The 24,403-nt window shown below is 41.5% G+C and overlaps 1 protein-coding gene across 1 annotated transcript; it reads right to left on the bottom strand.

Moving 5' to 3' along the window:
- Window positions 1-3,317: 3,317 nt before the first annotated feature.
- LOC145861798 (uncharacterized) lies at window positions 3,318-16,935 on the bottom strand. Its single transcript, XM_082965324.1, has 3 exons — window positions 16,700-16,935; window positions 15,356-15,793; window positions 3,318-10,671 (listed from the first exon to the last, which is right to left on the bottom strand). Exons 1-3 carry the CDS (start codon window positions 16,863-16,865, stop codon window positions 8,645-8,647), a joined length of 2,631 nt encoding a protein of 876 aa, XP_082821450.1. The 5' UTR covers window positions 16,866-16,935; the 3' UTR covers window positions 3,318-8,644.
- Window positions 16,936-24,403: the final 7,468 nt, after the last annotated feature.

Raw genomic sequence — 24,403 nt, 5'->3', positions numbered from 1 at the left:
TTAATAAGAAGGGGCTAGAAGTGTCTTATATGGTGAGCTACCGAGTGGCTAGGACAGACAAGCCCCATACTATTGTGGAGGACTTAATTCTTCCTGCTGCCGCGGATATGGCTGGGACAATGCTGGGGGAAAAGGCCCACAAAACTATACAGACAATGTCTTCATCAAACAACACTGTTTCACGACGCATCAGTGACATGGAGATGTTTTGAAACAATTGCTGCTTCGCATACAAGCCAGTGAATTATATGCGTTACAGCTGGATGATGGGTCAACAGACGTGGCGGGCCTGGCACAGCTCCTGGTATATGTCCGTAACGTTTATGGGGTGGTCAGTTAAGGAAGACATCCTATTCTGCAAATCACTGGAAACCAGGACAACAGGAGAGGATATTTTTAAAGTACTGGACAGCTTTGTGACATCAAATGGACTTTGGTGGTCAAGATGTGTTGGTATCTGTACTGATGGTGCAAAAGCCATGACAGGGAGACATAGTGGAGTGGTAACGTGCGTGCAAGCAGTTGCTCCCGACGCCACTTGGGTTCACTGCAGCATCCACCGAGAGGCTCTTGCTGCCAAGGGAATGCCGGACAGCTTGAAAGACGTTTTGGACAGTGAAAATGGTTAACTTTGTTAAAGGAAGGCCCCTAAACTCTTGTGTATTTTCTGCATTATGTAATGATATGGGCAGTGACCATGTAACACTTTTACAACATGCAGAAGTGTGCTGGTTATCAAGGGGAAAAGTATTGACACTTTTTTTTAATTGAGAAACAAGCTTAAAGTTTTCTTTACTGACTATAATTTTCACTTGTCTCACTGCTTGCATGATGACGAGTTTCTCACACGACTGGCCTATCTGGGTGATGTTTTTTCTCGCCTGAATGATCTGAATCTAGGATTACAGAGACTCTTCGCAACTATATTCAATGTGCGGGATAAAATTCAGGCTGTGATTAAGAAGTTGGAGCTCTTTTCTGTCTGCATTAACAAGGACAACACACAGGTCTTTCCATTATTGTATGATTTTTTGTGTGCAAATTAACTCAAGTTTACGGATAATGTCAAATGTGATATGGCGAAGCACTTGAGTGAGCTGGGTGGAAATTATGCAGGTACTTACCCGAAACGGATGACACAAACAGCTGGATTCGTTATCCCTTTCATGCCTCCAGTCCACTTACCGATATCTAAACAAGAGATCCTCATTGAAATTGCAAGAAGCGGTTTTGTGAAAATTGAATTTAATCAGAAGCCACTGCCAGATTTCTGGATTGGGCTGCACTCAGAGTTTCTTGCCTTGGCAAATCGCGCTGTTAAAAGACACTGATGCCCTTTGCAATTACGTACCTATGTAAGAGTGGATTCTCGGCCCTCACTAGCATGAAAACTAAATAGAGGCACAGACAAAGTGTGTGGAAAATTATTTACCTCAAGGATCTGACCCTTTTGTACAATTTTCGCCTAAAATGACACCCAAATCTAACTGCCTGTAGCTCAGGCATTGAAGGAAGGATATGCATATTCTTGATACTATTTAAAAGGAAACACTTTCAAGTTTGTGGAAATGTGAAATGAATGTATAAGAATATAACACAGATCTGGTAAATGATAATACAAAGAAATAACCATCTGTTTTTTTTTGTATTTTTAATGTACCATCTTTGAAATGCAAGAGAAAGGCCACAATGTATTATTCCAGCCCAGGCGCAATTTAGACTTTGGCAACTAGATGGCAGCAGTGTATGTGCAAAGTTTTAGACTGATCCAATGAACCATTGCGTTTCTGTTCAAAATTCTGTATCAAGACTGCCCAAATGTGCCTAATCGGTTTATGAATACATTTTCAAGTTCAAAACTGGGCACTCTCCTCAAACAATAATTCTTTCACTGTAATAGCTACTGTAAATTGGACAGTTTTCACACCCTGATCTGTTTCACCTGCCTTTGTGATTGTCTACATCACCCTTTACAGGTGTCACCCATCTTCCCTATTATCCCCTGTGTATTCATGCCTGTCTTTTCTGTCTGTGCCAGTTGGTCTTGTTTGTTCAAGCCAACCAGCATTTTGTCTCAGCTCCTGCTTTTCCCCAGTTTCTTGTTTTCTCACGCTCCTGGTTTTGACCCTTGCCTGTCCTGTCTCTGAGCACGCCTGCCTGTCGTCCTGTACCTTTGCCTGTCGTCCTGTACCTTTGCCCTACCGACCTTTGCCTGTCGTCCTGTACCTTTGCCCTACCGACCTTTGCCTGTCGTCCTGTACCTTTGCCCTACCGACCTTTGCCTGTCGTCCTGTACCTTTGCCCCACTTCTCTGGACTGTTGACCCCTGCCTGCCTTGACCTGTCTATTTGCCTGCCCCATTTGGGATTATTAAACTATTGGTTGTCCGACGTGGTCTGCATCTGGGTCTTACCTTCGTATCTGATAACAGTGCAGTTACATTAAGAACAAATTCTTATGTTCAATGACGGCATCCTGGTGAACAGTGGGTTAACTGCCTTGTTCAGGGGTAGAACGACAGATTTTAACCTTGTCAGCTCAGGGATTCGATCCAGCAACCTTGCGGTTACTGGCCCAATGCTCTAACCACAAGGCTACCTGCCACCCAAGACTAGCAGTGATAATAGAAATAGATAACTACATGTGGGGAAAACGTTATAATATGTTATATAACTTATTGTATGAACTGAATTGAAAGACAACTCATTGTAACACAGGCAACTCCTGAAAGCTGCAACGGCTTGGGACTTCATTCTATAGCTGGAGGACTCCTGATATCTCCAGGAGTGAGAAGTATCATTTTTTGTTGTCTTTACTGTTGTGGTATAGTACTGTCTTTTTGCTAGCTAGGGCCATCTACTTTAGGTCCTTGTTATTGAGGAAAAATATACTTTCTTTGCCTGTGATATGTGGTTGTCCCACCTAGCTAACTAAAGATGAATGCAGTAACTGGTCACTATGTAGAGTGTCTGCTAAATGACTTGAATGTAAATGACTGATGTGACAGCTTTTTTTAAAATAATTATTTATTACAAAAAACACAAGGAAGGGGTAACATTAAAGTATTAGAACATGAAGGACAAACACTACAGCATCAAGACACTATCAGTCTTTCTGCAACAGAGCCATCCTTATGTGTGAGGGTGCGTGTGCATGATAGTGATATAAAACATATGTCATAGTTAACTTTTTCATGATCACAATCTTGTGAAACCCGAACCCTCCAAGATCCCCCCCCACAGTTCCCCAATAGCTGTCCCTCAACCATTCGAGACCCCTCCCACAGTCCTACCCCCCTGAAGATTATTTTTTTTAAATTGAATTCATTCCATTCCCCATGAAACCCCCACTGCACCAACACCCAAGAGAACTAAAGAGAAAAAAGGAAAAGACAGAAGAAACCAGCAAACAACAATGCACTTTAAAAAAAATAATAATACATTTAAAACAAAGGACGACTGAAATTATAACAGCAATGCCAACTGTATATGTTTGTGTGCATGTCTGGCACTATTACATGTATGTGTGTGTTCTTGTATGTGTTTATTTGAATGAGAGTGTGTGTATATGCATGTGTACAAACACCTGCATGGCATCAGCCTCAGGCAAACCGGCATTAGTTGTAAAAACACTGCCTCTTAGTGTCATTAGAGTGTACTTTTATTATGTTTTATTTTGACTTTTTAAACAAAAGATTTTTTCTCCTTTATCTTTTGACCATCATACTATCTCTCACACAGCAACTCCAATCAATTTTCAATTTTAGATCAATGTTCTGCATTTTCAGCCATTCCTGAACCTGAGACCAGAAACAGGCTACCTGAGGGCAATACCAAAATAAATGGTCTATTGATTCTGTATCCTCACAACAAAATCTGCAGAGCTTCGATGATTTTATGCCCCAAATATTCAACAATTTGTTGGTGGCAAGAATTCTATATAATAATTTTAGCTGAAAAGCACGAAGTCTTGAATCTTGCATTGTTTTATATATCAACTCATACACCCTGTACCATGGACCAAAAATCTCTTCCCAACTATTTTGCAATCTGTATGGCACAGTTGTCAGCATCCTGGTCCTCAAATGAAACTGGTATACGTTCCTATTTATGATATATTTATTCCTCCGCCAGTTTTGATCCTTTATATTGGGCAGACAGACCAGTTCCCTACCTCCTCCCGCTGCCACCTGCCTCCTCCATTTCTGGGGTAATGCTGTAATCAATTGGTTGTACTCTTGGATTGAGCAGACCTTTCCTTACAATTCTGATAACTCCATGAAGGACATAACTCTACCATTACAATATCATTTAAGAACAAAATACGCTTTTCAAACATCTTTCCCATAAATACAGGTATTTTATCAACCAGCACATTTGAGTTCAGCCATAATATTTGTTCTATCTTTTCAGGGGGATGAAATTGAAATTGTAGCCAGCACTGCAATGCTTGTTTGAAAAAAAAGAGATACTTTGAAAAAAGTATAATTTTCAATTAATCGAAAATGAGACATGCAATCTGCACAAAGGCAAAAAGGCAATTTTTAAACAATGGATGAGCTTTTCTTATTAATCTACTTGAGAGCCATTTAGGGTTCAAGTAAAACTTTTGAATGAGTGAAGCTTTTAGAGAGAGGTTTAGTGCTTTTATAGTTAATAATCTCAACCCAACCTATTCATTATATAGATAGGCACGTTTTATTTTGTCTGGTTAATGCGTCCCAGATAAAGCAAAATATATTTTGCTAATATGATTTGAAAAACGAATCATCAGGAGTAGGCAGCGCCATAAGTAAGTGAGTAAACTGAGATATGACTAAGGAGTTAATCAGGGCAATTTTTCCATAAACAGACAGGTATTTACCTCTCCATGGTTGCAGAATCTTGTCTATTTTTACAAGTTTTCTATTGAAATTAATTGTGGAGAGCTTATTTATATATTTTGTGATATGAATACCGAGTATGTCTACTTCACCATCAGCCCATTTTATAGGTAAACTGCAGGATAATGTAAAATTTAGATTTTTTAAGGATCCAATACATAATATTGTACACTTATCATAATTAGGTTTTAGTCCAGAGTACAGAAAAGTTATCTAGATCTTTAATGAGACATTGCAGGGATCTAGCTTGCGGACTTAACATAAAACTTGAGTCATCGGCATACATGGACACTTGTTTTTAAGCCTTGGATTTCTAATTCTCTAATGTTGTTATTGGATCTGATTTTAATAGCTAGCATTTCGATGGCCATAACGAATAGATATGGTGACAGTGGACACCCTTGTTTAACTCCTCTTGACAATTCAAAACTCTCTGAGAAGTAGCCGTTATTTACTATTTTACACCTGGGGTTGCTATACATTATTTTTTACCCATTTTATAATAGAATTAATGAAATTAAAAAAATCCAGGCATTTATAAATAAAATCCAGTCTTACTTTATCAAATGCCTTTTCAAAATCCTCATTAAATACTATTCCTGGCTTCTTATATGTTTCATGATGTTCTATTATTTGTAGTAGTTGTATATTATCTCCAATGTATCGTCCATGTAAAAAACCTGTCTGATCAGGATGAACAATACCTGGTAAAACCCTTTTAATTCTGAGTGCTATGCATTTTGCTAGTATTTCTGCATCACAACATTGACGTGTAAGGGGCCTCCAGTTTTTTAGATAGACCTGGGTCTTGTTTTAATAATAGAGAAATCAGACCTTCCGGCTGAGTACCTGACAGACTAACATTTCTATAGGAGTAGTTAAAACAATCTAACAATGGAGCTTTTAGTATATCAAAAAATACTTAATATACCTCTACCGGTATGCCATCAAGCCCTGGGGTTTTTCCAGACTGAAAGGATTTAATAGCCTCAAAGTTCTTCCTCTGTAATTTGGCCTTCGCGCTGATCTTTCTGTACATTTGTTTATATTATTTGGAAAGAACTCCTTACCGTAATCTTCATTCAGTGGGAGCGGATGAGACGGAAAAGAGAACATCTGCCTAAAATAATTAGCTTCCTCTTTTAAAACATCATTTGGAGAATCATAGATGACTCCGTCTTCAGTAACGAGATTCTGCTAATTCTTTTTGTTAACGTTCCTGCATTGGAGATTTAGGAAGAATTTTGTGCATTTTTCTCCATATTCCATCCAGTTTGCTTTATTTTTGTAATAGATTACATTAGATCGTTCTTGAATAAGTTCCTCAAGTTCTTTTTGTTTTTCCTCTAACTTATTTTGTATCTCTGTAGTATTGTTTTTATTGCTATCTACCTGTACTATTAGTTCATGGATTTCCCTCGTTAGTCTTGTTTCTTTAGCCAGAAACTGCTTTTCTATTATTGATGAATATTGAATTGAATGACTCCTAAAGGTACATTTAAAGGTATCCCAAACAATAAGGGGATTTGCTGAACCGATATTATAGTGGAAAAATTCAGTTATAAATTCTTTCGTCTTAGTTAAAAATAAGTTGTCCTCCAGTAAACTTTGATTAAATTTCCAATATCCCCGTCCACGTGGAAAATCTATAAGAGTTTATGTGAATGCCAATTAGATGATGATCTGATCACATTCTGGCACCTATTAAAACTTTTTTAATCTTTGATGTAAGAGAGAAAGAGACAAGAAAGTAGTCAAGACGACTAGCTTGATTAAGTCTCCTCCATGTGTATCTCACTAGGTTGGGGTTTTTTAGTCTCCAAATATCCACTATTTCTAATGTGTCCATAATACTTGTGATTTCCTTAAGGGCACGGTGATGATAGTTTGTAGAGTGATTACCTTTACGGTCCATTGCGGTACTTAACACTGTGTTATAGTCTCCTACCATAATGATTAGATCATTTGTTGCCTGTAAGTTCAATAAATTGGTATAAATGTTTTCGAAGAAGTGTGGATCATCCTGATTTAGACCATATAGATTAATGAGCCAAATCTCTTTTTCGTCCACTTTCATATTCAAAAGGATCCACCTTCCTTGCAAATCATTCCTGATTATTTGCACATTCAGATCTACATTTTTGGTAATTTAATATCATCACACCCTTTGACTTCCTTTGTCCATGACAGAAAATTATTTCACCACCCCATTCCTTTTCCCACGCAACTTCATCTAAGGATGTAGAGTGAGTTTCCTGTAAACAGTCTGTTATATTCCTTTTCTTTTAGCCATGTAAAGACTGATATATTTTTAATAATCTGCTAAACCATTACAATTATAACTGGCTATACTTATTTCACCTCTTACCATAACTAGATACTATTCTCAGTCTAAACTGACCATAATTAGTGCTTGTAAAGTTACTGCCATCAGAGGTATTATGAAGGTCAAAACTAGAGCTTTCAAATGTCTGATATTTAGAATTCAAGAAATAGGTTATAGCAGTATTTGTTTTATTCCCTTGCCTGTTCGCCTGTGAGCCAATGCCACAGATGTTAGAAAATTGAGACAAATGATGTGTGTAACAAATCTGAGTAGGTTGATGTGTATGATATTGGATGTGATATAATGACTGTGTACGATGTCTGTATAAGAGTAAGACTATAATGTGTGATGTCCAAATAAATAATAACTCTGCCAATTTGCATGTTTGAGTGTCTTTGTGTGTAACATGTAGTGCGTATAGCCTTAATATTCATAATTGTAATCCATATCGTATCACCGTCATAGTTGCATCATAATTACCTTTAACATCATTGAAAAACACATCCCAGCATTTCCATAGCAATTGACGTTTCACCTGATCATGAAAGAGACCTTGCATTACTCTAGAGACGGCTTCACTACAGTACAAATGTATTCCGTACAATATGTTATTATTCCCCAATGCCCCTATTCTGATATCTTCCCCTTGTTTGTTGTAAACATATATAAACTTGTAGACAAATACATAAAAAAGATAGATAAACACATTCAATTATAAAACAGTTTGACAATAGAGAGGGGGAGAGAAGAGAGCGAGATCAGGTGTGTGTGTGTGATAAGTCCGTATGTGTAATCAAACACTTATGTGTTGCATCTAATTGAGTACGTAAAATATGAAATATATTTTGATTTAACACTTTTCGCTACTACATGATTCTATGTGTTATTTCATAGAACAGATTCCCTTAATTCATTTAAAAAATGCCTAACAATGAATAAACTTTTTTTTTTTTTAATGAAATCTTGTTTTGCTCAGAAAACTTGGGGGCCAAATAAAATAACCTATTGGGAATCCTACATTACATCTGGACATCTGGTATCCATATCTGACTACGACATTGAATGTTCACAACTCTCCAACCCCATCCCTCAGTTGTTCACCTAAAAAGTGGTGGTTGTCTGAACTGCAGATTGTCCATTTCATACACAAAGAGTAGCAACATTACCTGTCAGGTTCAGACAACAGCCCCATTATATCATTACTGTGACATTGGACTGAGCAGGATCAGGAGGACCAGTTAGAGTTGGTCCACAGGTGTATCTCAATACTCTCTTAGTCCCCTCTCTGTGTCCTCATTTACTTTCTTTGTGGATGTTTTTCACGTCAGCAGATAAGTCTTCTGAATTAATATTTTATCAGACTGAGCAGCCATGTTGTTTCCGATTGAAGCTTTTCCCTCAGTCACCACAGCTAAATGGATTCTCTCCTGTGCGAGTCAGTTTATGATCAGTTTATGAATGGTTAGGTGCCCCTTTCGATTGAAGCTTTTCCCGTCACCACAGCTAAATGGTTTCTCTCTTGTGTGAGTCACTTTATGATTGTTTAGGTACCTCTTCCGATTGAAGCTTTTCCCGCAGTCACCACAGCTAAATGGTTTCTCTCCAGTGTGAGTCAGTTTATGTTCAGTTAGGCTCAACTTCCGACTGAAGCTTTTCCCGCAGTCACCACAGCTAAATGGTTTCTCTCCTGTGTGACTCATTTTATGTTCAGTTAGGCTCAACTTCCGACTGAAGCTTTTCCCGCAGTCACCACAGCTAAATGGTTTCTCTCCGGTGTGAATCAGCATATGTCTCCTTAGGTCCCCCTTCAGAATAAAGCTCTTCCCGCAGTCACCACATTTAAATGGTTTCTCTCCTGTGTGAATCAGCATATGTCTCCTTAGGTCCCACTTCTTAATAAAACTCTTCCCACAATCACCACAGCTAAATGATTTCTCTCCTGTGTGAGTCAGGATATGTCTACTTAGGCTCCTCTTCTGAATAAAGCTCTTCTCACAGTTTCCACAGGTGAATGGTTTCTCTCCTGTGTGAATCAGTTTATGCATAGTTAAAGACTCCTTCCGATTGAAGCTTTTCCCACAGTCACCACAGCTAAATGGTTTCTCTCCTGTGTGAGTCACTTTATGCCTGGTTAGGTGCTTCTTGTTATTAAAGTTTTTCCCACAGTCACCACAGCTAAATGGTTTCTCTCCTGTGTGAATCCTCATGTGCCTGGGCAGAACTCCTTTGTATTTGAAGGTCTTTCCACAAACAGGGCAGGTGCAGGGTTTCCCACGATGACAGAGTCGGACATGGGCCTTCAGTTTGTGGATAGTTAAAGGTTCCTTCCGATTGAAGCTTTTCCCACAGTCACCACAGCTAAATGGTTTCTCTCCTGTGTGAATCAGGATATGTCTACTTAGGCTCCTCTTCTGAAAAAAGCTCTTCTTACAGTTTCCACAGGTGAATGGTTTCTCTCCAGTGTGAGTCAGTTTGTGCATAGTTAAAAGCTCCTTACAAATGAAGATTTTCCCACAGTCACCACAGCTAAATGGTTTCTCTTTTGTGTGAGTCAGTTTATGCATGGTTAAGTGCTCTTTCCGAATTAAGCTTTTCCCACAGTCACCACAGGTGAATGGTTTCTCTCCTGTGTGAGTCAGTTTATGCCTGTTTAGGAAATCCGTGCGATTGAAGCTTTTCCCACAGTCACCACAGACAAATGGATTCTCTCCTGTGTGAGTCCTCATGTGCCTGGGCAGATCTCTTTTGTATTTGAAGGTCTTTCCACAAACAGGGCAGATATAGGGTTTCCCACCGTGACAGAGTCGGACATGGGCCTTCAGTTTACAGGTGGAGTTGTAGCGTTTTTGGCAGGAACTACATTCACTGGGTATCTTACTGAAGAGAGTCACATGTCTCTGCAGGTCAGCTTTCAGAGCAAATGTTTCTCCACAGTCACGGCAGCAGTGAGTTTTTCTAGATGTGGTGCTGGGTTTGGAACAGTGTTTCTCCAATAGTGAACTGGGATCCAATGCTGGGCTGCTGTCAAGTCCTACTGTGTCGCTGCTTACAGCTGACTTGTGGCTGGAGGCATTGTTTTGATTATCGGGAGGGTCACAGGGAATGTAGAGACCCTTTAGGTGGGTCACATTTAGGTGGGTCACATTGACAGAAGGTTTCAGATCCACTAGTTTAGAGTCACTCTCTCTGTTCTCCACAGTCTGGGTTTGGGGAAGAGTCAAGGACTGAAGTGGGTCCTCCGGATCACATTCATTTATCACACAGGAAGGAGTGAATATGGAGTCTTTGGTATCAAAGAGCCCTTGAAGCTGCTCTTCCTGCTGACTGGTCCTGACTTCCTCCTGTTCCTCATTAATCTGTATGGTCTCTGGGTCCTTCTGTCCCAGACTGGGGCTCCACTCCCGCTCACAGTGCTGCTGCTCAGGGGGAACCTCCTCTTCAGAGACAGAGAACTTCAGGGAGTCTGGAGGGAAGGAGAGGAATAGCAGATGTTATTTATATACCACAGAATTAAATACAACACTTGAATCACAAATGTGAATTATAGATCTCAATGATTTTTTAATTGAAAATGTCTTTATTGGCATTGATCCAAAATAATAACAGTAGCTAAAATAAAGTGCAATACAGATAATAAATAGTTTTACTGCTCCCAAACTTGATATTTTAATAAAGCTTGTACACGTCCTAATAATTTGAAAGATTGCTCAGAAAACTAGATGTTTTCATCACCGTATGCTTACTAGAGGTCGACTGATTAATCGGAATGGCCGATTAATTAGGGCCGATTTCAAGTTTTCAAAACAATCGGCAATCTGCATTTTTGGACACCGATCATGGCCGATTACATTGCACTCCACGAGGAGACTGCGTGGCAGGCTGACTACCTGTTATGCGAGTGCAGCAAGGAGCCAAGGTAAGGTGCTAGCTAGCATTAAACGTATCTTATAAAAAACAATCAATCTTAACATAATCACTAGTTAACTACACATGGTTGATGATATTACTAGTTTATCTAGCTTGTTTTCTATCCAAATCTACTAATAATATGCATATTCTAGTTTCTGGGCAGGAGTAGTAACCAGATTAAATCGGGTACGTTTTTTATCCGTCCGTGAAAATTCTGCCACCTATCCCAAAGAAGTTAACACAGTGTCCAAAGAAGGCCCAGAAGTATACAGAATGGTGTCGTCTGCGTAGAGGTGGATTAGAGACTCACCAACAGCAAGAGCGACATCATTGATGTATACAGAGAAAAGAGTTGGCCCAAGAATTGAACCCTGTGGCACCCCCATAGAGACTGCCAGAGGTCCGGGCAACAGGCCCTCCGATTTGACACACTGAACTCTATCAGAGAAGTAGTTGGTGAACCAGGCGAGGCAATCATTTGAGAAACCAAGGCTATTGAGTCTGCCGATGAGGATGTGGTGATTGACAGAGTCGAAAGCTTTGGCCAGGTCAATGAATACGGCAGCACAGTATTGTTTCTTATCGATGGCGGTTACGATATCGTTTAGGACCTTGAGCGTGGCTGAGGTGCACCCATGACCAGCTCTGAAACCAGATTGCATAGCGGAGAAGGTGCGGTGGGATTCAAAATGGTCGGTAATCTGTTTGTTGACTTGGCTTTCGAAGACCTTAGAAAGGCAGGGTAGGATAGATATAGGTCTGTAGCAGTTTTGGTCAAGAGTGTCCCCTCCTTTGAAGAGGGGGATGACAGCAGCTGCTTTTCAATCTTTGGGAATCTCAGACGACACGAAAGAGAGGTTGAACAGGCTAGTAATAGGGGTTGCAACAATTTCAGCAGATCATTTTAAAAAGAAAGGGTCCAGATTGTCTAGCCCGGCTGATTTGTAGGGGTCCAGATTTTGCAGCTCTTTCAGAACATCAGCTGAATGGATTTGGGTGAAGGAGAAATGGGGAAGGCTTGGGCGAGTAGCTGTGGGGGCTGCAGTGCTGTTGACTGCGGTAGGGGTAGCCAGGTGGAAAGCATGGCCAGCCGTAGAAAAATGCTTCTTGAAATTCTCAATTATAGTGGGTTTATCGGCGGTGATAGAGTTTCCTATCCTCAGTGCAGTGGGTAGCTGGGAGGAGGTGTTCTTATTCTCCATGGACTTTACAGTGTCCCAGAACTTTTTTGAGTTTGTGTTGCAGGAAGCAAATTTCTGCTTGAAAAAGCTAGCCTTGGCTTTTCTAACTGCCTGTGTATATTTGTTCCTAACTTCCTTGAAAAGTTGCATATCACGGGGGCTGTTCGATGCTAATGCAGAACGCCACAGGATGTTTTTGTGTTGGTTAAGGGCAGTCAGGTCTGGAGAGAACCAAGGGCTATATCTGTTCCTGGTTCTAAATTTCTTGAATGGGGCATGCTTATTTAAGATGGAGAGGAAGGCATTTAAAAAAAATAACCAGGCATCCTCTACTGACGGGATGAGGTCAATAGCCTTCCAGGATACCCGGGCCAGGTCGATTAGAAAGGCTTGCTCGCTGAAATGTTTCAGGGAGCGTTTGACAGTGATGAGTGGAGGTCGTTTGACCGCTGACCCATTACGGATGCAGGCAATGATCGCTGAGATCTTGGTTGAAAACAGCAGTGGTGTATTTAGAGGGCAAGTTGGTTAGGATGATATCTATGAGGGTACAAGTGTTTACGGCTTTGGGGTGGTACCTGGTGGGTTCATTAATAATTTGTGTGAGATTGAGGGCATCAAGCTTGGATTGTAGGATGGCTGGGGTGTTAAGCATGTCCCAGTTTAGGTCACCTAGTAGCACGAGCTCTGAAGATAGATGGGGGGGCAATCAGTTCACATATGGTGTCCAGAGCACAGCTGGGGGCCGAGGGTGGTCTATAGCAGGCGGCAACGGTGAGAGACTTGTTTTTAGAGAGATGGATTTTTAAAAGTAGAAGTTCAAATTGTTTGGGTACAGACCTGGATAGTAGGACAGAACTCTACAGGCTATCTCTGCAGTAGATTGCCACACCGCCCCCTTTGGCCGTTCTATCTTGTCTGAAAATGTTGTAGTTAGGATGAAGATTTCAGAGTTTTTGGTGGACTTCCTAAGCCAGGATTCAGACATGGCTAGGACATCCGGGTGGGCAGAGTGTGCTAAAGCAATTAATAAAACAAACTTAGGGAGGAGGCTTCTAATGTTAACATGCATGAAACCAAGGCTATTACGGTTACAGAAGTCATCAAAAGAGAGCGCCTGGGGAATAGGAGTGGAGCTAGGCACTGCAGGGCCTGGATTCACCTCTTCATCACCAGAGGAACAGGAGGACAAGGGTACGGCTAAAAGCTATGAGGATTGGTCGTCTGTGACGTCCGGAATAGAGAGTAAAAGGAGCAGGTTTCTGGGGGCGATAAAATAGCTTCAAGGTATAATGTTCAGACAAAGGTATGGTAGGATGTGAATACAGTGGAGGTGAACCTAGGCATTGAGTGATGATGAGAGAGATATTGTCTAGAAACATCATTGAAACCAGAAGATGTCATAGCATGTGTGGGTGGAGGAACTGAAAGGTTGGATAAGGTATAATGAGCAGGGCTAGAGGCTCTACAGTGAAATAAGCCAATAAACACTAACCAGAACAGCAATGGACAAGGCATATTGACATTAAGGAGAGGCATGCTTAGCCGAGTGATCAAAGGGTCCAGTGAGATTCAGACAGCTAGCCGGGCCATAGGTAGCAAGCTGGTGGAAGATGGAGGGAGGTCTGTTTTTAGCCACCTCGTGCGTTTACCGTCTGTAGATTAGTGGGGTTCCGTGTGGTAGGGGGGACCAGTCCAATTGGCAAAATAGTTATAGTTATAGTGGCCCAAGAAAATTCTCCGATAGACCTATTCAGATAGCAGCCGATAAGACAGCTAACGATTAGCGGGCCGCAGATCGGCGTTGGGGTAACGTCGCGACGGAGGGGCCAGTTGGATAACTCCCTCGGGCAGATAACGTCGGTAGTCCAGTCGTGAGGGCCCGATGGGGCTCCACATCGGCAGTAAAACGGGTCCGGATAGGTGATTGTAGCCCAGGAGTGGCTGATCGAACTCTTCAGCTGGCTACCTCCGGAATAATTGGTGTTAGCTCCGGGACCGATGTTAGCCAATAGTCACTCGGATAGCAGCTAACTAGCTGCAAGATCCAGGTGTAAATGTCCAGAGCCTGCGGTAGAAAACCAGGGATATGGAGAGAGAATAGGTCCGATATGCTCTGGTCTGAGTCGCGCTGTACAAAACTGGCGACAGCTTTTCGAGCTAATGGATAGCTGATAACCGCTTATGACTTCAAGCCTATCAACTCCCGAGATTAGGCTGGCAATACTAAAGTACCTATTAGAACATCCAATAGTCAAAGGTATATAGTCAAATAATAACTACAACCTAAAACTTCTTACCTGGGAATATTGAAGACTCATGTTAAAAGGAACCACCAGCTTTCATTTGTTCTCATGTTCTGAGCAAGGAACTTAAACTTAGCTTTTTTACATGGCACATATTGCACTTTTACTTTCTTCTCCAACACATTGTTTTTGCATTATTTAAACCAAATTGAACGTTTCATTATTTATTTGAGACTAAATTGATTGTATTGATGTATGATATTAAGTTAAAATAAAAGTGTTCATTGTTCATTCAGTATTGTTGTAATTGTCATTTTTAACAAATATAGGAAGAAAGATCGGCCGATTAATCGGTATCAGCCTTTTTCGGCCCTCCAATAATCGGTAGCGGTTTTTTTTGGCGGGGGGGCCTCCAATAATCGGTATCGGCGTTGAAAAACCATAATCGGTCGACCTCTAATGTTTACTTCTATTATGACCTCACGGCGTTTAAGATGAGCAGAGTCAGGGGTCTACAGGACGGAAGCCGTACTCTGCCTACTGCCATCATCAATATAATATTGAATTACTAGTGTGAACATAAACGTACTCACAGTCTCTAATGAAATGCATTGGAGTCAGAAAGGCTGTGCTATATAAGCTATTTCAATCAACTTTTCCTGACAGATAACTTTTTAATTATGCCCGGTGAATCTTAGCTATATTATAAACTGTTCTTTAAAAATGGATGCAATGGAGATCCCTGTTATCGGAAACAGTTTATTAACTAAGTAGAACCGTAGCTAGCTAGGTATTAGATCTACGTACTAACCTATTCTACATAGTTTTATCTCTGGTGTCCTCCCCAGCAGTCTCCGTAGCAGATCATTCTCTTCCTGGTACTCTGCTACAGTTTCCTCAACCGCACCAAGAATCTCCACAGCAGCAGATGCCGTTAAACATTCATTTAACAACACACGAAACGACTGTAGTTTAGACGTTTTCAGTGGACTGAGAGTTGGGTGTTCAGCTAGTATGGCTTCTTGATGTGGGTCCATCTGATCACATTCACTTCTCACACAGGAAGGAGTGAATATGGAGTCTCTGGTATCAACGAGCCCTTGAAGCTGCTCTTCCTGCTGACTGGTCCTGACTTCCTCTTGACCCTCTTTCATCTTTCTGGTCTCTGGGTCCTTCTGCCCCAGACTGGGGCTCCAATCCTGCTGCTCAGGGGGAACCTCCTCTTCAGAGACAGAGAGCTGCAGGGAGTCTGGAGGGAAGGAATAGCAGAGGTTTACACTCCCCTATGTATTTATTTAGACAGTGAAACTAACATTTACAAATGTGGCTCTATATTCCAGAATTTGGGATTTGAGATCAAATGTTTATATGAGGTGACAGTACAGAATGTCACCTTTTATTTGAGGGAATTTTCATTATATCTGTTTTACCATTTAGAAATCAAAGCACTTTATGTATCTAGTCCCCCAATGTGAAGAAGTCATAAGTGTTTGGATAAATTAACTTAGTGTATTACAGTAGTCAGAAGTGTAGTATTTGATCCCATATTCCTTACACACATTAAGCTTGTGAAACCACAAACTTGTTGAATGCAGTTGCAGTTTGTTTTGGTTGTGTTGTGGGTTTTGCCCAATAGGAAGTGAATGGTGAATAATGTATTGTGTAAGTTTGGAGTCCCTTTTATTGTAAATACAATATAATCTGTTCTGGATAATAATGAATGAATCTTCAATGACGACAAGTGAGAAAGTTAAAAGAAAGTTAAAAGAATCAGAGATCATCACCCCCCAAAATGCTGACCTCCCCTGTTATTGGTAAGGAGGGGGGTGTATGACCTTCACTCCTGATTTTGACGGATATGATCTTCATTATTCATGATTTATTTGTGATTATCCATAATCATAGTAGCAGCCACATGAATGTATAAGTGTTAAGAAACATATTATATTCTTATTTACATAAAAAAAAAAAGACTCCAAAAGTACAATATGTTACACTTGAAATGTGTGTAATTTAGCAGACGCTCTTATCTGCAGCAATTACAGGATACATCAGGGTTAAGTGCTTTGCTCAAGTGCACATGGACAGATTTTTAACCTAATGTGGAAATAGTGAAGGGGTCTGAATACTTTCCGAATGCACTGTACATACGTACCTGTTCTACATAGTTGAACCTCTGATGTGATCTCCAGCAGTCTCCGTAGCCGATCATTCTCCTCCTGGTATTTCACTACCGTTTTCTCAACTTCCCCGAAAATCTCCACAGCAGCCGAAGTTAAGCGCTCATTTAAAAACACATGAAACGACTGTTGTTTCGACATTTTAAGTTGACTGGTAGCTAGTTAGCTATTCAGCTGCTAGCTTCTTCCACGAGGAAAGAACGATGTTCACAAGAAAGAAAAGTCCACTCGCAAGCTCACTTCCGCCTGTATCAGCGGGTGGCAAGACAATACCACAGCGCCTCTATGTGGATGGAGAGTTAACTACAACGTACAGAACATTTTTATTTAAACGTAACCTTTATTTAACTATTTAACATTGACATTCATTGTACTGTTGAATGGGGTGGCCAATTTAGAGGACAAAACAAAACTTAACTCACACATACACAAAATAAAACAAAATCCTATTAGGTTGTACATGTATAAGAAGACCGCATATAGTCATTACAAGCAGTGTAGTTAAGCCAAAAATAAATATTGAATCGAGTACAGCACAAAGTAGCAGCAGATCGTCAACCCAGTTATGAAGCGGGACTAGACCATTTATCCAGTATCGGCTGCCATATTTAGTAAAACAATGGACTTCTATTGGAGGTATTGTATTGTATCTTTTCCATATGTATTACATTCCCTAAATCCTGAATTACATTCCCTAAATTCTTGTTCCCAAGCCCTTTTAATAGTGTCTGTCGATACCTCTATGTGGGCCTGTAGCACATCCTACAGTCTAGAGACCGGCCCTTTTGAATGGGGTTTGACAAGGATCAGGCTGTCTAATGTAGGATTATTTGGCTTAATGCCATACTGTGGGATATGTGTCCTTAAGAAATTCCTGATTTGGAGGTATCTGAAAAAATGTGTTGTTGGCATGTTGACCTTTCCCTGTAATTGTTGAAATGAAGCTAACTGACCATCCATGTCTAAATTACCAATTGCTGTAAGCCCCTTCTCCCTCCACTGTGAAAACACCATATCATCCAATGCAGGGTGGAAAGCATGATTCAGGCTAATCGGGCTGTCAATGTATACAGTGGGTATGTGAAGAAAATACCTAGAGATAAAGAAACCTGTGTAGGACAACCATTTTAATAGCGTTTATATGACCAACCAAGGAGATAGGCAGAGTTTTCCAAAAATCTAAATTTTGTTTAAGCCGATAAATGTTCATGTCCCAATTACCTTTCAATAGCTGATCAAGATCTCTTGTCACTACAATGCCAAGGCTTGTGAACTTGTCCATCACCGTTCTAAATGGGGTAGATTGCAGAAATTGCATATCCACAGGCCGTGATATCGGCATCAATTCGCTTTTTTTGCCAGTTTATCTTGTAGCCAGAGAATGAGCCGAATGTATACTGCTCAAAAAAAAAAGGGAACACTTAAACAACACAATGTAACTCCAAGTCAATCACACTTCTGTGAAATCAAACTGTCCACTTAGGAAGCAACACTGATTGACAATACATTTCACATGCTGTTGTGCAAATGGAATAGACAACAGGTGGACATTATAGGCAATTAGCAAGACACCCCCAATAAAGGAGTGGTTCTGCAGGTGGGGACCACAGACCACTTCTCAGTTCCTATGCTTCCTGGTTGATCTTTTGGTCACTTTTGAATGCTGGCGGTGCTTTCACGCTAGTGGTAGCATGAGACGGAGTCTACAACCCACACAAGTGGCTCAGGTAGTGCAGCTCATCCAGGATGGCACATCAATGCGAGTTGTGGCAAGAAGGTTTGCTGTGTCTGTCAGCGTAGTGTCCAGAGCATGGAGGCGCTACCAGGAGACAGGCCAGTACATCAGGAGACGTGGAGGAGCCCGTAGGAGGGCAACAACCCAGCAGCAAGACCGCTACCTCCGCCTTTGTGCAAGGAGGAGCAGGAGAAGCACTGCCAGAGCCCTGCAAAATGACCTCCAGCAGGCTACAAATGTGCATGTGTCTGCTCAAACGGTCAGAAACAGACTCCATGAGGGTGGTATGAGGGCCCGACGTCCACAGGTAGGGGTTGTGCTTACAGCCCAACACCGTGCAGGACGTTTGGCATTTGCCAGAGAACACCAAGATTGGCAAATTCGCTACTGGCGCCCTGTGCTCTTCACAGATGAAAGCAGGTTCTCACTGAGCACGTGACAGACGTGACAGAGTCTGGAGATGCCGTGGAGAACGCTCTACTGACTGCAACATCCTCCAGCATGACCGGTTTGGCGGTGGGTCAGTCATGGTGTGGGGTGGCATTTCTTTGGGGGGCCGCACAGCCCTCCATGTGCTCGCCAGAGGTAGCCTGACTGCCATTAGGTACCGAGATGAGATCCTCAGAACGCTTGTGAGACCATATGCTGGTGCGGTTGGCCCTGGGTTCCTCCTAATGCAAGACAATGCCAGATCTCATGTGGCTGGAGTGTGTCAGCAGTTCCTGCAAGAGGAAGGCATTGATGCTATGGACTGGCCCGCCCATTCCCCAGACCTGAATCCAATTGAGCACATCTGGGACATCATGTCTCGCTCCATCCACCAACGCCACGTTGCACCACAGACTGTCCAGGAGTTGGCGGATACTTTAGTCCAGGTCTAGGATGAGATCCCTCAGGAGACCATCCGCCACCTCATCCGGAGCATGCCCAGGCGTTGTAGGGAGGTCATACAGGCACGTGGAGGCCACACACACTACTGAGCCTCATTTTGACTTGTTTTAAGGACATTACATCAAAGTTGGATCAGCCTGTAGTGTGGTTTTCCACTTTAATTTTGAGTGTGACTCCAAATCCAGACCTCCATGGGTTGATAAATTGGATTTCCATTGATTATTTTTGTGTGATTTTGTTGTCAGCACATTCAACTATGTAAAGAAAAAAGTATTTAATAAGATTTATTTATTTCATTCAGATCTAGGATGTTGTTTAAGTGTTCCCTTTATTTTTTTGAGCAGTATATTTATCAAGTTAAGTAAGTGGGGAATAGAAGTTTTAGGCTTGGATAAAAACAAAAGAACATCGTCTGCATATTAGGGACATTTTGTGTTGCGTGTCTTTTATTTGAACAGAAGCTATATCGGCACATGCCGTTTTTGGTGCCTTTTCCCTTTGTCATATTGCCAGACAATGTTTGAAGTTATAGCTTCTGAGAGGTTAAGATAAATATTAATTTGTTTCAAAATAGAGCAGAGCTCTAGCAAAGCACGTCTACTCCATAGCACGCTCTCTAGCGCCCCCTATGTTATATTACTTATTGTATGAACTGAATTGAAAGACAACTTATTATACAGTGCCTTGCGAAAGTATTCGGCCCCCTTGAACTTTTCGACCTTTTGCCACATTTAAGGCTTCAAACATAAAGATATAAAACTGTATTTTTTTGTGAAGAATCAACAACAAGTGGGACACAATCATGAAGTGGAACGAAATTTATTGGATATTTCAAACTTTTTTAACAAATAAAAAACTGAAAACTTTGTATTTTTGAGGAATTTGTAATTCGCGCCACGCCTATCATTGGATATTGGAGCAGGTGTTCCGCTAGCGGAACGTCTAGATGTAAGTAAGTTCATTGTGGAGAAGGCTGATTCAGAGCTGTATGTGGAGCCAAACATGGTCAGGCTGTATAGTGCCATTTTCTTGAGAACCGGGACATCAGCCACAGGCACCATCTTTCCCCAGAAAGTAACAGGGTCACAGTCACCAGCCTGCTCCTTCAAAGACATATTTTCTTGCAGCTCAATCAACTCCGTTTACAGTGATGCAACTTCTACCCATCTGAAGATCTGTTTTGCTTCTTCTGACAACTCTGTCACATTTGTGATCAAGAAGGAGTTCTGGATGAGCAGCAGCAGCTCTCTTCCAACAGTGAAGTTATCCATCAGCTTCTGGATGAAATCAACATACTTGGGAACATCTTGGTCTCCCTGCGTTTGCACCAGAATATTGGGGAAGTGGACAGGTTGTCCCTGGAGCTTATTCTTGAAAAGCTCCAATTCTTTCGGGGAAAGCCCGGAATGCTGTTATCAAATCAAACTTTATTTGTCACATGCGCCGAACACAACAGGTGTAGACCTTACAGTTAAATGCTTACTTACAAGCTCTTAACCAACAATGCAGTTAAGAAAAATACCTCAGAGTCAATGTGCGGGGGCACTGGTTAGTTGAGGTAATTGAGGTAATATGTACATGTAGGTAGAGTTAGAGTTATTAAAGTGACTATGCATTGATAATAACAGAGAGTAGCAGCAACGTAAAAGAGGGAGGGTGGGGGGCAATGCAAATAGTCTGGGTAGCCATTTGATTAGATGTTTAGGAGTCTTATGGCTTGGTGTAGAAGTTGTTTAGAAGCCTCTTGGACCTAGACTTGGCGCTCCGGTACCACTTGCCGTGCGGTAGCAGAGAGAACAGTCTATGACTAGGGTGGCTGGAGTCTTTGACAATTTTTTGGGCCTTCCTCTGACACGGCCTGGTATAGAGGTCCTGGATGGCAAGAAGCTTGGCCCCAGTGATGTACTGGGCCGTACACAGTACACTCTGTATTGCCTTGCGGTCGAAGGCCGAGCAGTTGCCATACCAGGCGGTGATGCAACCGGTCAGGATGCTCACAATGGTGCAGCTGTAGAACATTTTGAGGATCTGAGGACCCATGCCAAATCTTTTCAGTCTCCTGAGGGGGAATAGGTTTTGTTGTGCCCTCTTCACGACTGTCTTGGTGTGCTTGGACCATGTTAGGTTGTTGGTGATGTGGACACCAAGGAACATACTCCACTACAGCCCCGTCGATGAGAATGGGGCGTGCTCGGTACTCCTTTTCCTGTAGTCCACAATCATCTCCTTTGTCTTGAGGGAGAGGTTGTTGTCCTTGCACCACACTGACAGTTCTCTGACCTCCTCCCTATAGGCTGTCTCGTCGTTGTCAGTGATCAGGCCTACCACTGTCGCGTCATCAGCAAACTTAATGATGGTGTTGGAGTCGTGCCTGGCCGTGCAGTCATGAGTGAACAGGGAGTACAGGAGGGGACTGAGCACGCACCCCTGAGCAGCCCCCGTGTTGAGGATCCCCCGTGTTGAGGATCAGCATGGCGGGTGTGTTGTTACCTACCCTTACCACCTGGGGGCGGCCCGTCAGGAAGTCCAGGATCCAGTTGCAGAGAAAGGTGTTTAGTCCCAGGGTCCTTAGCTTATTGATGAGTTTCGAAGGCACTATGGTGTTGAATACTGAGCTGTAGTCTATGAATAGCATTCTCACATAGGTGTTCCTTTTGTCCAAGTGTGAAAGGGCAGTGTGGAGTGCAAGAGATTGCATCATCTGTGGATCTGTTGGGGCGGTATGCAAATTGGAGTGGGTCTAGGGTATCTGAGATAATGGTGTTGATGTGAGCCATGACCAGCCTTTCAAAGAATTTCATGGCTACAGACTTGAGTGCTATGGGTTGGTAGTCAGTTAGGCAGGTTACGTTAGTGTTCTTGGGCACAAGGACTATGGTGGTCTGCTTGAAACATGTTGGTATTACAGACTGGGTCAGGGAGAGGTTGAAAATGTCAGTGAAGACACTTGGCCTGTTGGTCAGTGCATGCTTGGAGTACACGTCCTGGTAATCTGTCTGGCCCTACGGCCTTTTGAATGTTGACCTGTTTAAAGGTCTTACTCACATCGGCTGCGGAGAGCGTGATCAAACAGTCGTCCGGAAAAGCTGATTCTCTCATGCATGTTTCAATGTTACTTGCATCGAAGCGAGCATAGAAGTAATTTAGCTTGTCTGGTAGGCTCGTGTCACTGGGAAGCTCTCGGCTGTGCTTCCCTTTGTAGTCTGTAATAGTTTGCAAGCCCTGCCACATCCGATGAGCGTCGTAGCCGGTGTAGTACGATTCGATCTTTGTCCTGTATTGACACGTTGCCTGTTTGATGGTTCATCGGAGGGCATAGCAGGATTTTTATAAGCTTCCGGGTTAGAGTCCCGTTCCTTGAAAGCGGCAGCTCTACCCTTTAGCTCAGCGCGGATGTTGCCTGTAATCCATGGCTTCTGGTTGGGGGTATGTACATACAGTCACTGTGGGGACAACGTCATCGATGCACTTATTGATGGAGCCAGTGACTGATGTGATGTACTCCTCAATGCCATCGGAAGAATCCCAGAACATATTCCAGTCTGTGCTAGCAAAACAGTCCTGTAGCTTTGCTTCTGCTTCATCTGACCACTAGTTTTTGACCGAGTCACTCGTGCTTCCTGCTTAAATTTTTGCTTGTAAGCAGGAATCAGGAGGATAGAATTATGGACAGCTTAATCAAGCTAGTCGTCTTGACTACTTTCTTATGCCATTCTCTCTGGCACCAAAAGTTTAAAAAAAGTGTTGACGGGACAGAATGCAGTCGGATCATCACATAATTGGCATATATATACTACTCTTACAGAATTTCACGTGGGCGAGGATATTGGAAATTTAATCAAAGCCTACTAGATGATACATTGTTTAGAACAAGGACAGAAGAATTTATAACTGACTTTTTCAGACATAACAGGTACAGCAGATCCCCTTATTTTATGGGACACAATGTATGGGACACAATTCAGTACTCTATAAAACAAAAGCAATCTATAAAACAAAAGCAATTTAGATCAAGAGTCTATATTAACAAAGGAAATTGAAGGACTAACAGTGCAGTTAGATAGCAATAAAAAACTGTACCATATAGGCACAGAAGAAGTTAGAGGAAAAACAAAAAGAAATGGAGGAACTTATTCAAGAAAGATCCAGTGTAATATATTATAAAAATAAAGCGAACTGGATGGAATATGGGGGAAAATGCACCAAATTCTTTTTCAATCTTCAATATAGAAATGCTACCAAAAAAAATATTGAAACTTGTTACAAATGATGGAGTCACGCATGATTCACCAAATTATATTTTGAAAGAGGAAGTAAAGTACTTTAAGAATATGTTTTCATTTCAGTCTCCTCCATCTCCACTAACTGAAACTAATTGTATGGATTTTTCTCCTAATGGTAATGTAAAATTAACATCTGTACAAAAAGACTCATGTGAAGGCCAAATTACAAAGGAGGAACTTCTTGATGCAATTGGTGCCTTTAAGGCTGGGAAAACTCCAGGGCTGGATGGCATACCAGTGGAAGTATACCAAACTTTTTTTGATATACTCAGAGGACCATTATTAGCATGTTTTAACCACTCCTATATAAATGGTAGATTATCAGACACTCAACAAGAAGGTCTGATATCATTATTACTGAAACAGGACCCAAGTAGTATATATAAAGATCCAGTCCATTAAAACAATTGGAGACCTCTTACACTTCAGTGTTGTGATGCAAAATTCCGAGCAAAATGCTTGCTGCTTAGAATTAAAAAAGTATTGTCAGATATTATTCATCCTAATCAGACAGGTTTTTTTTACATGGACAATACATTGGAGATAATATAAGACAAGTACTGGAAAGAATAGAACACTATGAAATATCGGGGACACCAGGCCTGGTTTTCATAGCTGATTTTGAAAAGGCTTTTGATAAAGTACAACTGGAGTTTATATATAAATGCCTAGAATATTTCCATTTTGGGGAATCTCTTATAAAATGGGTTAAAGTTATGTATAGTAACCCTAGGTGTAAAATAGTAAATACTGGCTACATCTCAGAAAGT

The sequence above is a fragment of the Salmo salar genome, chromosome 18, assembly GCF_965601325.2.
Source record: "Salmo salar chromosome 18, fSalSal1, whole genome shotgun sequence".
Lineage (NCBI taxonomy): Eukaryota > Metazoa > Chordata > Actinopteri > Salmoniformes > Salmonidae > Salmo > Salmo salar.
Note: the sequence above shows the minus strand (reverse complement) of the source record. Positions and strands in the feature narration are given on the sequence as shown.

What these genes read in the sequence shown, in the direction of transcription:
- LOC145861798 (XM_082965324.1), bottom strand. Translation starts at nt 16,865, where the DNA reads ATGTCGAAACAACAGTCGTTTCATGTGTTTTTAAATGAGCGCTTAACT. An exon ending in GGTTCAACTATGTAGAACAG is followed by an intron (nt 15,794 to 16,699) that starts GTACGTATGTAC and finishes CCTTCCCTCCAG; the next exon opens with ACTCCCTGCAGCTCTCTGTC. An exon ending in GATAAAACTATGTAGAATAG is followed by an intron (nt 10,672 to 15,355) that starts GTTAGTACGTAG and finishes CCTTCCCTCCAG; the next exon opens with ACTCCCTGAAGTTCTCTGTC.